Source organism: Ammospiza nelsoni, chromosome Z (assembly GCF_027579445.1).
Source record: "Ammospiza nelsoni isolate bAmmNel1 chromosome Z, bAmmNel1.pri, whole genome shotgun sequence".
NCBI lineage: Eukaryota > Metazoa > Chordata > Aves > Passeriformes > Passerellidae > Ammospiza > Ammospiza nelsoni.
The window spans coordinates 38,833,816-38,848,015 of NC_080669.1; the positions used below are offsets into that span (position 1 = coordinate 38,833,816).

Sequence of the window (14,200 nt, forward strand, 5' to 3'; positions counted from 1 at the left end):
AAGTGTGCTGTGGCTCATGCGCCTGAAATTGTCAACACAGAGCTTGAAAACTGATCCCGCAGGGAATGTCTTTTGTGAATCACTGAAAAGGAAAGCAATGAAACTGTAAAATTTCAGTGGCAGCTATGATTCATAGTGTCTGATTAAAGCAGTGCAGGACATGTTGTGCAACAGTAGGCAGACAGCTACTTTGATATGGAAATGCAAATAAGTTACAAAGTATATTCCTAAAGCAATTTTCAGGAAGATTTTGAACACCAAAGTGAGTCAGAGTTTGAATTTGAGGTTATTTTAATTATCTGTGAAGATGGTTTTTTTGTGGATCGTTATTTTGCAGTTTATTGCTTTCAAAAGTCAACCTTTTTTCTTTCCCTTCAGAGCTTAGTATTTCTATAAATGTGACCTTTTTTTTCTTCTGTTATTTTTCAGGGAAGTATTTACAGTCTTTTTCCAGTTTTGAAATAGAAGCTGAGAAGCAGAGAACATGTTGGAAACAATTGGTAATTTTTTTTTAATTTGTATCACGATATTTTTGTGGCCACATTGAGTGTGTGTGATAGATTTGGGATATAGGTGTATACTGCTGAGAGAGGTTTTGAAAAAAAATAATATACTGTGCTTAGAAATGCTGTTGTGTTTGGGTTTTTGTATTTGAAAACAAAATTTCTACAATCATATGTTTAATGTATTTGAATTTGAGCCTGTTGTCTGGATTTCATTGTTGTAATCTTTTCTTGAATTAAAAATTTGCATGGAAAAGAAAGATGTTTTCTATTATGACTATTTATGCCCCTATTTATTTGCAGTGGACTGTAGCCACAGTTCCTGTAACTGGATTTCAATGAAGGCTCTTTCATTTTGTAACTCACTTCTTGATGGACAAAAATACAATTTTCATTGGCTTCTGATTTATGCAGTCTAGAAACTGGTGCTGACTAGGAATGATTATTGCTACAGATACTCATCGGGCCCTCCAGGCCATGGAGCGCTTGCAGACAAAACTTCGGGATCGAGGTGACATTGCAAATGAGGAGAAACTGAGCCTATTAAAATCAGTGCTGCAGAGTCCTCTTTTTAATCAAATTCTGAGCCTTCAGACTTCTGTTCAACAACTGAGAGATCAGGTAGGAAAAGTAGTCCTGCAAGTGCAAGGGGAAACTTGCTAAGGTAATGCAAATATGTTTGTGTTTCTGCTTTTTGAACAGTGAAATAGCTTAAACCAAACATCTGATCCAAAGGTTTGGGGACATACCACATGGACTTTTTGGGAAGCTATGTTTTGTGTATGTGATTTTTATGTATATGTGATTTTTTTTGTGTATCCTTCTTACTTAAAATGTGCAGGGTAGGGAAATGGTGATATGGGTGGGGGGGGTAACATAAAGCTTTTTTTCTCTGACCTTCAAAAGGAGCATGTTTTCTATGAGGTCTAGAACTTGTTTCCTAGGAGCCTTTTATTGCTCCTTTGTGTCTTACCCTGCTAAAATAAGGATGTAGAGGGAAGCTGTAGAATGGTTGACTTCTGAAGGAAATGAAGATCTATTTTGTACTTTGTATAGGAATAAAAGATCAAAGAGAAGCCAGAGCTTTTGCCTCCTTTTTGCTTGCTCAGGGTATTAAGTATTAATTTTCTGCATGTTTTCAATGAGCTTGAAAAAAGGGTCAGCAACTTGGCTAGATTGACTTTATTTGTTGCTATAATTTTCTGGTCAGCAGAATAAGAATTTGAAGAATATAAAAAGTAGTTCAGTAACTGAATTAGGACTAAACTATGTATCTGGCTTTGCAAATTGTCATTCCTGTTGACTCCTCCAAGATGGCCAGCTCTGTCAGGTATGCAGAATTGCTGGTGGGAGGGAGCAGACTCTGCGCATGGACCTTATCATCAGTGTGGAGCCTCATCTGGTCTCTGACCAGACTATGATGAGACAGATTAGAGTGGTGTCTATGTTGTATTCATCACAATGGTTTTCAAATTTTGTCTGTTTAATATTTAGAGACTTAATGACATTGGAGTAATTTAAAAAAATCTCAGGAAAAAAAAGCTGTCCTGAGGGTTTGTTTGCACTGCCATTTGGAAATGAGAATTTAACAGTGACATCCAGAAATTGTGTGAATTACATGGCGAAGACCCTAGGAACATGTAGTAAGAAGTAAAAGTATGCCTGAAACTTTAATAAATATTTTTTAAATGGCAAATTAAATTTTCACTTTTGGACATCAGCTATGAAGTTAAAGGATGGCTATCTTTTTAAATACACTTTGCTAAATTAGAAAATGAAGCAGGAGATGCTAGGATGGGTAATTTAAGGCATGTATTTTTAAAAAAGCAAATAATAATTTCACTTTCTGTCCTGACTGCAGGTTTGTCTGTGAAGTAATTTTAGTGCTCTGTGCATGTTGCATGGTATGTACCCTGTTCTATTTGACAGGGGAGCTATTTGGATGTGAATTCCCTTTTTTTTATGTGTGCTTATATGAACACTTACACATGTAAGTATATGTTTCCAGCATTCTTAGATTTTGTCAATTCTTCATCTTATATTTTTTCTGTAGAATTTCTTCCCTACCAATATGACATGAGATTATTTGTTTTTATTTTGTGGTAAATATTTACAAGGCATACTGAAACAGGACACAGAATAAAATCATAAAATAGGGAGTTATGTTAAAAAACCTGTGTTTTCATAGGGGCACTTTTGAGGACACCACTCAAGGACACCCTTTTCACAACTGTAAGGGTACTATGCTCTTGAAGCTCTTAAGCAGCAGTTTGATGAAAACTGCAAGGCATGTGAGTAGTGACCAGGTTTTTTTGGCCAAGCTGTGTCAGAATAAGGAGAGAAGTTGTATCCCTACAGTTGCAGTCAGAGCCCTGTTTGAGACAGGATGACAAATGGTGCTGGCTTGTGCAATGACAAGATGTTGCAGCTTCTACCCACTGGAGATAAGGATGGCTAATTTTTTTATGTTTAATGATGAGCTGCAGTGACAGTTTAATGGGCATTTGCTTCTTTTCGAGGTGAAGTGTGACAGTCTGTTTAACTGCCCCTCTCTTTTCAATGAGTTTTTAAACAGCTGCAAGACTACTGCAAAATTCTTGAGGAGGTCATCTTTTAGGACAGTGTAGTTTGAAAGAGGGGAAGGGAGCAGGGAAGACAGAATGGCAATTTACTTTACAAGTCAAACAGATTCTTTGCAAGTATCCCAGCAGATGTAGGTCAACCAGTGAGACTTCATTGTGGACCTCTAGGGTCATCAATAAACTTCAAGGTAAAGATGTATTCCTGGCTTGAGGCATTGTGTCTTGAAAGCACAGAGATGATAGTGAAAGTCATGACCTCTACTTGGGCAGTATGTGGACTGGGTGGTATGTTGCTTTATCTTGAGGCATGGTCTAAAGTCAGAAAATCTGATGCCTTGATTCTTATTAGTAGGCTTTAATGTCGAGGAGTATTTTTTTCCCCTAAATGAGCGAACAGGGTTTGTTTGTACTGCTAAACTGTCATTGTGAAGTTAACTGAAGTGGAAAAGTCTAAGCACAACAAAGGGATGTTTTTTTGTGAATTATTGTTTTGACTTCAGAAGTCTCTTGAACTGGGGAGCACTGAAGGAAAAAATGATTTTTTTCTTGTCTCTTTCTGTCCTTGTTCTTCAGTTAATGCTTGTTTTCTGATGTTGAAGAGCAGTCTTGTTGTTTGAAGTTAAGACAGAGACAGAGAAGAAAAATAGAGATTGTGGTGTTTAAATATCTTAATATTATTTTATTTTCTTTATGAAATATTTTAAAGAAAATGATTGGACTATGTTAGCATCCCTGTCCTGCTTCTTTTCTATTCCTTTTTGTCTCTCAGTTGTTCACCTCCTCCTCTACACCTTGTCCTGTCTCCTTTCCACTCAGAGCTGTGCCAGAACAAAATATCTAGTGGTTGGCTCAGATGGCAGGGCTGCATTTCTCAGTTTTGGTTTTTTTTTTGGTTTGATAGTTTGTTTTGTTTTGTTGGTTTTTTGTTTGTTTTGGATTTTCTTTGTTGGTTTTTTGTTTGTTTTGGATTTTTTTGTTGGTTTTTGTTTTCTTTTTGTTTTTCTGTTGTGTTTTTTGGTTTTGTTTTTTTTTGTTTTACTTGTGAGTTTGACCATAGTTTTTTCTTCACAATGTAGTAGTGGGTAGCAGCTGGGTGTCTGTACAAGGGAGGATTTAGGGAAGAAGTGGGATATTGTCTTTTTCTGTTGCTGGTGAACACTTAACATTATTAACTCAACTCTGTACTTTGGACAACTAGAGACTTTTAGTTCATGTTTTGAGCTCCTCTTGGCAACAATACTGTTTGTGCTTTTAAATGAAGTGATAACAAGAAATGCTAATTTGGGATCTACTTCATCTGCTCTGTGGATGGAGCCATAAAGGTGCAGCGAGCAGAGTGGTGCTGGTGCCAATTCCTGTTCCTGGCAGCTCAGGGCCCTTTCCTGCTGTTGTGCATGTTCTCTAGCTTATGCTTCCTCAGTTCCAGTGTGATTGCAGTTGCAGCTGGCCTTCTTGCTACTCAGGAATCTTGCAATCAGTCTTGTGCTTCTTGGGGTGTCCAGGGTTGCTGCTCAGTGGTTGCAGTGCAAAAATACTGAAAATTTCTTTTTGTTGAATAAGTTGAGACCTAGAGATGTTGAGGACATTGCTTTAAGTTTTGATACAGTACAGACATGGATTGTGTTGCTTTTATGTTAAAGTATTTTGAGCTACTGCCTGTAAGCACTACTTGATTTTATTCTGTGTCTGTCTGTGGGACTAAAACATATATTTTGTCATACTAAGTGGTATTTATGATTTCTCCTTTTTATCTTATGCAAATTTTGTCCATGCTGGAGATGTTTATACCATAAGGAGAAAGCCAATCAAGGAAAAACAGCATAAGCAAGCTTATAAAACAAAGCAGTAATGTCTCATTCTGTAATTATACAGTCAAGGGGCTATAAAGCTCTTTTTTAATGGAATTATGGTAGTTTGCAAAAGTAGTGCAATATGTAAATTAAGAAAGTAGTGCAATTTGTAAGTTAAGAAAAATACATCATTTTAAGATTTGCGCTTGAGGTTTATTGCTCCCCCTGGAGAGCAATGGTTACCAAGAATATATAGCAGTTGCGCTCTAGTTTTTCATGCTATAAACCTGGATTTCGTGGGACATGTGGAAGAGAGTGGTCATCACATTTCTGCTTATAAATATGTCTTGGAATTCCGAACTTCTACATTAAGAACTACCGTAAATATCACTATAAATGTTTTAATAGTTCTTAAGGTGTAACCATGTCTGTTTCCAAAGAGGAGATGTGAAATGTGAGGTTTTTGCACACACACAGAGAAAACTTTATTCTGTTAACAGTTTAACTTTTTTTTAGTTTTATTGTTTCTTGGAGTTTTAGAGGTCAGATGAAATTTTATGTGAGGTTGGCTTCATGCACTAAGCACATTTTCCATTAAATATGAGCTGTGTTTGTTTAAAAAGGGTGTAATGAAAATGAGATATTGCTGTCAGTTGCTATTGATGTGACTGTGTTCAATACTGTGTTGTAGCTCTGCTGTTGTACTGAAATTTTAAGGAGAAGGTTTGAGGACTAGGTATTTCTAGTCTGAACTGGAAGGTTATTTTTTCCTTTTCCTGCTATGTATATAGTATGCAAGACTTCCTTTCAGTGGTATTTTAACCATTGTGCAAATAAATATAATCCAGTTTTTTCAGAATAGTGGAGTTGTTACCGCATTATGTGTATTAGAAAAACAAGAACAGTTTCCATCTTTTGCTTTGAAAGACAATGGGAAAAGTCAGTCTATTCCTGTATATCTATTCCTGTATATATCTATACTCAGAAAAGTATGGAGAAAGGATGAACTTTCAAATGGAGGAAATAGCCACTGTATTTGCCAGTTTGAACAGGACTTGGTCAGTGAAAACATGCAATATAGAAATTAAAAAAAATCATTGGCGTGAAACAACTACTGTTTCAGCATGAGAATGTGCAAATTCTCTACCAGGGAGAAATCCAGAATTCCCTAAGGACATTGCCCTACCTTTTTTGAAAAAGTCCTTCAAACCTGAGTGGAGAAAAGCATGGTGATACTGGATAGATGTTCAGGTGGAAGTTGAAGTTCCCATCATGATTACTCTGCTCTTAGAACACTGTAAACAGTGCAGTGAGCTACCTAAAGCAATCAATCCACTGTCCAGTAGTACTAGGAGAATATACTTAAATCACAGTACAAGTTTGAGTGGTACAAGTAGTATTTTGGATTCAGATTAAGCATGTAATACTAGTCATAATGGCAATATGTCATACTCTAAAACGTTTTATTTTTGATGTGTAGTTCTATTTGTTCTTTTGTGATTATATATACAGAGAGTCTTTTATGGTATACTAGAGAAAAACCGTATCATAATGCAAACACCATTTATAACATCCATACTCTTGTAAAACGGACATAATTTTGTCTACTGTGGTTTGATGTAGATTTTTATGTATGATTTTTCTAGTGCAATTTGCTCCCTACACATTTGTGTGTAAAGAAGTGCTTTAGATACATGAGGAACATAGGCTTTTTATGCCAAGAGGGGTTTCACAAACTGGGACTGTCTCTGCATTAGCAGTCTGAAACATTGTGTGGTGTCGTAGAATAAATTCAAAGCAGGGGGCTCTCAGCTGCAGTCAGTTTCTGTGACATAAAATTCTGTTTCTCTCCTTTTTGGCTAAAGTGGCTTGTTTTTTGTAAAGTAGAAGGTGCTCTAGCTTTCTGTACATTTCAAATTTTGCTTTTAGCATTGTTACAGAATTTTCCTTTTTTTGTCTTAGAAACTGACTACACACTCTACTCAAAGTAGGGAATTTGCACACAGTTGGGTTTTATAAGACTATCAGTAATACCAATGACTTTCTACTTCTGCTACCCTGAAATGTGAAACATCCAGAAGCTCCTGGATGAAGGAGCCCTCAGGACAGAATAATGCAGTTAGAACGGTGCTAAATGAAATTGCAGATATTTAATGTATTTTTCTCTAGGTATAATCATACTGATTGAAGTCATTACCATGCTCAGCTGCTGAGCCTGTCTCACTTAGTTTGAAGTTACCACTCCAAAAGCTGCACCAAAGTAGTTTAGTGAGCCCTCACTAATGAACATTGGATAAAATTGGTAGTTTTTACTCATACTGTTCTGTTCTTTGTTTAGGCTAACTTTGCTGGCTTTGCCAGAGCAGGTGATAAGTTCTCTAGGGACTGCTTTGACCAAGAGTGCTCTGAGGATGGTAACTTACAGCAGAAAGGGTAACTCTGCGCTATTTTCTGCAATGACCACTGCGATTTAGAAAGAGAACTTGAATCCTATGACTTACTAACATTTGTGATACCAGACCTGTATACTATGGCCTTTAGGTGCACATGAAAGGTAGTTTGGTGTGTATCTCATATATTCTTAGGCTGTTTCATATGAATGGTTAGTTGCCATAATTTTAGATACTCCTAGGATTAATGATTTCAACAATGACCAAATTTTGTGGGAATAAGCATAGCAACAGTCTCTATAAGAAGATTTGAAGATGGAGGAGAATAAGAAATAAAGCACATAACTGACCAAGTTCAGCTATACAGTTTTATACATTGAAATGGACAACACTGTGAAGGTGGAAGTGAATTAACCTATTATATGGCCTTATGCAGATAAGAAACACAAGTATGTTGTAGACTTTACTAGTTTCAAATCCATTCATATAATGTAAGGGGAAGTCTGACATTCTCAAAAGGGTAGAATTTGATTACGTCTCTGCGTATTGTTACGTGTGATGAACTGTGAAACAAGGCTTATCTATCTGTGCATTACAAGCTTTCCAACACGAATGTATGCAATCAAAGAAAGTGCATATGTGCACATTTTAGGTGTTACAATTTGTTTGAAACATAACCCAAATGATTCCTCACAAGTATGGATAAAGAACATAATTGTTGGGATATAAAAATCACTGAGTTCCAAACATCCAAATTTTCTTCTTTACAGTTTTTTTTAGGTCAGAGCTGACTTAGAAATGCTAATGAAAACTTTTCTTTTTAATGCTGACTTGTGGTATTTTTTCTTTAACTTGAGGCCTTCCCAGCCATATAAGTTATTCAACAAATGATGTTTGTTTTACTGCATTTTCCTAAAACACTCAGATGAGATGGAATTGTATGATGGAGAACAATATTGACCTTTTAATAACTGGACTGTTGGAGAACTGATATGATAAACCCAATAGATGTAAAATGCTTGAACAACTGAGACTGGTGGAGTAGATATTTTAGAATATATTTACTGTTTTGAAATTTTTATTGATACTTGAAGTATAAAGTACGACTTTAAGGGAGGGGAACCTTAGGTTTCTGTACTGTGATGCAGAATGCTAGAAAGTGTGCATTGTAAAACTATGAAAAGTATTTGAAGTTGCAATATAATAGTATGCCAGGCCAGTAGGAAGCAAATTTATCTGGAGTAAAGCAGTACCAATTGAAAGTCAACAGACATGTGGGACAAAATACAAATGAGGGTTTCTGCTTTACCTGAGCTTTATACCACCAGCAGTTATTAGATTGGTTGGCACAGATAGCTGGGAAGAGGTGATTTACTATGGCTGTGCAAAACAGAGGTTTTTCTTTTCTGTTCTGAGAAAAGTGGCTGTAAAGTCTGTGTAAATGTATGATTGTGACTTACAGATCAGCCTGGTGATTTCAGACTTGTTCACTAATCTTGTATTTAATTCTAGCTCATGCAGATAGTAACACTGGTAGGTGTAGTACCTAGTGATGCAGAAACCCTGACCAGTGAAATTTGTTCTCTATGTAGCTGTGTGATTTACTTATTTTTTCATCAATTTGTGCATGCTTCTTTTTAAAATTGTAAAACAAGTGATAACATTTTTTGTTTTGTTTTTTGGGTTTTTTTTTCCTTAAATACTGATGTTGTAGGAAACCTTTGTTCTTGTTTACCTCTAGCATAGTGATGGAGTACTTCAAGATGCTATCGTGATGGGAACAAATGAATTTTAGACAGAGTATGGAAAATAATTTTAAGTTATTCTAATCAATTTGTTTTGTGGTTGTAGCGTGCAACTCAATTGTACTCAGTTGGGTATAAATATTGAAGGTAATTTTTCTCCTTAAAATGTCTGTTTAAAATTGCAAATTGGAATTTCACGTACTTTTGGGGGTCAGTTGGCTTATGATAATGTCCTTACCTAAGGAGGTTTCTGCTGTGTCTATAAATCTATGTTGCCTTCAATCTTTTACAGGTAAATATTACTCCTTCCATACATTCCAGTGGTGAATTCCCTCAGCTTCTCCATCATGGTGTGAACATGGGGTCCTTGCCACTTAATGAGTCATATTTGTTGGCTCAGCAGAATGGCAACCTAGCTAATGTGTTAGAAACATCAATGAGGTCCATTACTCCTCAGATTAATGGGAAATTCTCCAGTGATGACTTTGAGCAGCTGATCAGAAACATGTCCCAGGTAACCCTATCATATAATAACTACAAAATATGGATTACTGATTATATGAAGATTAAGGTATACGTATATTTATTTAAAAGCAATTGAGTTACTGTACGAACCACAATACCATTTATGTATAAATAAAAGTAACCTTTTAGTTTGAGAAACAATTAGTAAATGAGAAAGTAGTTTAAAAACTAGCCCTGACATAGTCACTCATGAGCTACTGTCCCTAGCTGACCAGTGTGTGTATTACAGATCAGCATGCCATTATTTTTTCATGCTCATTGTAAAACTGCTGCTCTGTGCATGAGGGAGATACTTTGTCAGAGCCTGCTCTTGTATGCATAATTAACGAAATCTATGTGTTTCTTGGAAATAAAATGGAAAATTTTGACCTTGCTGTGCATTGTTCTCTAATCTTACTACTTTTCTGTAGTAGGCAGAAGTGGTGCACGAGTCCCTTCAGTGGCTGGAGCTGGGAGAGCCCAAGCATATTTTCTAGGATTTATCGATTTAATCTGTAAGAGACCAGGATAGGAGAAGCCTAGTGGTGTACAGGAGAGCCTTTTTGCATAGTCCAATTTTTTTTCATCTGTCTGAAATTCATCTATTTCTGGTTTTGCTGCTTGAAAGTGGTCCTGTGGTCCTGTACCCTCTAATATATATATATATATATATATATAAATTAGTATATAGTATATATATATAGTATATATACTGTATATATATACTATTCAGTCACTACTAAACCAAAACTTTATATATTTATCATTTTTCCCTGATTTCCTCTTTTCCCTGATTTCCTCTTCTGGGCTGTAATAATATTTATTTCTCAAACATTTTCTGTATGATAGCAAGAAATTGGAAAGGAACAACTGTGTTTCAGTTATTAGCTTGTACAGTTTTGCTCAGCTATAGTTGTCATTAATTAGTGACAACTTATTTGTTTCAAAAATTAATTTCCAGTTGTTTGCCACATTTATTGTTGCTGCTTTTCAGCATATTTAACCTTTGTTCATTTTTAACCTTTTAACATTTGTACGCATTTTTTAACTTTTGCTGAACAGGGTCGTCTTGTTGAGACAATTGACCTTATTAAACCTCTAAGTGGTGGTCTGGGCTTCAGTGTTGTGGGACTCAAGAGTGAAAACAGAGGAGAACTAGGAATATTTGTGCAAGAAATCCAGGAGGGAAGTGTGGCACATAGGTAACATTACTACTGAATATTTTACTATACCATGTGTGTATGTGACGCTGCAGTTCAGTTGTGTTACTACTGTTATTTTTGTTATTTTGTTATTTTTGACCTTCTGGTACAAGGACATGTTTACATGGTTCTCTCTTCATATTCTGAGCATCATCACAGAGGTAAAATTACTTACCACAATTGATATGATGTTGAAACAGGCATCATATGAACTGTTCTTATTTTACAGAAATTACAGATGGCTTTCCCTGGGATTTTTAAATAGGGAAAAAGAGGAAGCTACTGTTCTGTGTCATGTCTTTTAAAGTAGGAATACATATTTTGCCATCGTCGAATGCACTGAAGAACAATTTGATGCAAAAAAGTCAGCTGTATCTGGCAGTGTTATTTGTTAGGTAGAGTCCCATTGAGCAGGTGTGAAACCCAGATTTGACATCAGGCAAGTCTTGACCTAAAGTCAGGGATATTCACAGAGATACTCAGCTGATATTACAGAAGCTCAGCAATAATGCCTTGCTGAAATTATGCTTCAGACTTAAACTCAAATTCCACAGCTAATGTTGAGAGAACTGCTGAGGAACCACACAAACTCAAAGGTAAATGGCAGCAGCACTCATTCACTGCAGGCTAGTAAAGTGTGTCACTGGTCCAAGCTGCTTTGTGGTGTACTCTGTACGTTGTGTGGAGAGGCTGAGACATGTTGGTGCTGCTTCTCACTGTGCTTTAGGGAGATATTTTTGGATTATTTGTGATCTGAATATTCACTGTAAGTCTAATAAGAACATGGGCAAGAGAGAAGAACTTGGTATACAGACTTAATTGTAGTTAATCAGGTATGAAATGCAGCTTGCTTTATACCCTATGTTATTTTTTAGTCTCCTCAATTTCCACTTTCTCTTTTTCTTTTCTTTTCTTTTCTTTTCTTTTCTTTTCTTTTCTTTTCTTTTCTTTTCTTTTCTTTTCTTTTCTTTTCTTTTCTTTTCTTTTCTTTTCTTTTCTTTTCTTTTCTTTTCTTTTCTTTTCGGCGAGGTGGCTTTTTTTTTGTTTGTTTGTTTTTTGGTTTTTTCTTCTGTTTGCTTGTTTCTTGTAAGTTGAAGCTAAATAGTTTTTCCCTACCTTGGTGCTCTACTTGGGTTTCTTGAGTGTGGGGGCTCACAAAGGGTGTTGTAATAGAGATTCTTGTTTTCCTTGCTGCCCTTGCTGCCCTTTTTTATCAAAGCATTCCCACTTTGGGATGCAAAGAATTAGTGGAAGAAAGAGAGGGTAATTCAGCTTCATGCACTTCCTTTGGTGTAGATCTGAGGAAGGACTCAGTATGTGATTTTACAGTGATGCTTTCTTTGTCAGAAAGTGAAGAGGTTTTTTTAATTTGTTCAGGGATTTTGTTTGGTTTCTTTCTTTGTCCTTTTTTTTCATTTACTCTTTTCCTCCCCCCCCCCCCCCCCCGCCTTGTTTTTCAGCAAAACAAAATTTGTTTCTGTAACATACTGATGAAAGTGTGTTCCACTCTGTGGTTTGATGAATATTCAGAATGGGTGCACTGAACAAAGTGGAGCACTTGGTCTGTAAAGCAAGAGGCTCAAAGTCAAGGATAAACATAAATTCCCAGGCTGTGGTTGGGAGCAACTGAGATTAATGTACTTAGTCTCGCATGGGGGTTCAGGGAGAGAAAGCTGGCTAGGGGGTAGTCACGAGGGGAAAGTAGCAGTGGGATTAGCTTCAAAGGGAGCCATCACCAGGGTGGCACATCAGCTCCTTTCAGCAACACTGCAGGGGGGATTAAAAAAGTAGGGGGAATTGAGGTTATTAAAAATCCTGTAGAATTGTCAAAATATTGCAAATTCTGTGTCAGTGCTTCCTTGATTTTTCTTATTTGTTTATTTTGTCATCTGTTTACACCTGTGTGACAGAGATGGAAAGCTGAAGGAAGGAGATCAAATCCTTGCTATTAACGGACAAGCTCTTGATCAGACAATTACACATCAACAGGCTATCAGCATTTTGCAGAAGGCAAAAGATAATGTCCAGCTAGTTGTGGCTAGAGGCACTTTTCCTCATATCATCAGTCCTGTAGTTTCCCGGTCTCCATCTGCTGCTAGCACAGTTTCAGCCCATTCCAACCCGGTGAGTATAGCTCAAACATCTGTGTATTCATTCCTGGATGTACATGTACTTACTGCATATAGTCTTTTGAGTAATTTTTTATAACTTGTATGTACATTCCTTCACAATTCTTGAGGTTTTTCTTCTATTTATCTTTATTATACCTTTTCCCTTTCAAGACTAGAAAATATTCTTGCTTGCTGGGGGAAAAAATCTTAATCTTGGATGTATTCTCTGCTCCATCTGCCAAATTATCTGTATCCACCAGTGCAAATGCAGCATGTTTACCTTACTTGATGAAGCTTTATTTTGAGGTTGCACTAAACAGGATATTTTTTCTTTGCATTCTGCTTAAGCAAACAATTTTTTGAGGCTTTGCAATCTGATCTGCACCACCAGCTGGATGGGTGCTTTTGTGTTTGTTTCTCTGTTATCTGTTAGCATGGGAGCTCCAGTGAAATTACAAGATGCGCTTAAGGACTCCCTAAAAAGCAGCTCTGCTACAATTCCTTTCTTATGAGAGCTTTTGCACATCTAGGTGCAGACAGCACAGTTCAGAAACATGGTGGTGTCAGGCTGATATAAACTGTACTTTCTCTTCCTCTTACCTCACTCATGTAATGGATTGTCCTGGGATGAAGCAGCCTATATTCAATTTTTTTATATTCAAGTTCAGTCTTCTGTGGCCCTTCTTTAAGGGAGTCAATTACCAGAAGTGTAGAGAGCAATCATTCTGGAAAAAGGAACTGTTTTTTTTAATCATTAGTATAAAGCCTTTAGTGGAGGAATGTCAGAAATGTTCTTTATATCTGTGTACAGGAGGGCAGCTGACTGACCTAACTTTTCCTGCCAGCAAATAGGGGAAGCCTGCTCTTTTCCAGTATTGCTGTGACAAAATTGTTATCTATGTGATTGCCTCTGTAGTCGCTGAACAGCTTCCCTTGCATGAAAAGATGTTCTTTACAAACATTCCATAGCTGCTTCTGGTTTGTTTAGCATACCTTTCCCAGTTTTCATGTTCTCTTTGCTTTGAAATGCAACATACTAGGAGCCATTCTTTTTCCTTCAGGCTTTGCTTTATTATACTGGCTTTATGTTAAGACTGGATTTCCAAACAGGTACCACAGGCCTTTGAATTTGCAATACCTTGATTATTCAAAAGAAAAGCTTATTTTAAGATTGTACCTGGTGTAGTACCAGCTGTGTCTTTAAGTTTCAGGTGAGTTTACTGTAGGAGTTCTTGTTCAGAAGAAGGAGTACCATGAGCTTCCAGCTGTCCCTTCAAGGAGTGCCCCATGCGAGTGAGATAGGATTTGCCTTTCTTTCAGAGCAGTTTTGCCCCTCTCAGAACACAGTCTGCCGTCAGAATGACTTCATTCTC

General features: G+C 36.8%; 1 protein-coding gene across 1 annotated transcript in view; it reads left to right on the forward strand.

Annotated features, from left to right (window-relative positions):
• Window positions 1-941: 941 nt before the first annotated feature.
• MPDZ (multiple PDZ domain crumbs cell polarity complex component) overlaps window positions 942-14,200 on the forward strand; it is an 87,188-nt gene continuing 73,929 nt past the window's right edge. The window contains exons 1-4 of the mRNA XM_059491903.1: window positions 942-1,124; window positions 9,303-9,524; window positions 10,577-10,716; window positions 12,627-12,840. Coding sequence (XP_059347886.1) covers window positions 942-1,124; window positions 9,303-9,524; window positions 10,577-10,716; window positions 12,627-12,840 — 759 coding nt within the window. The remainder of the gene's footprint in view (window positions 1,125-9,302; window positions 9,525-10,576; window positions 10,717-12,626; window positions 12,841-14,200) is intronic.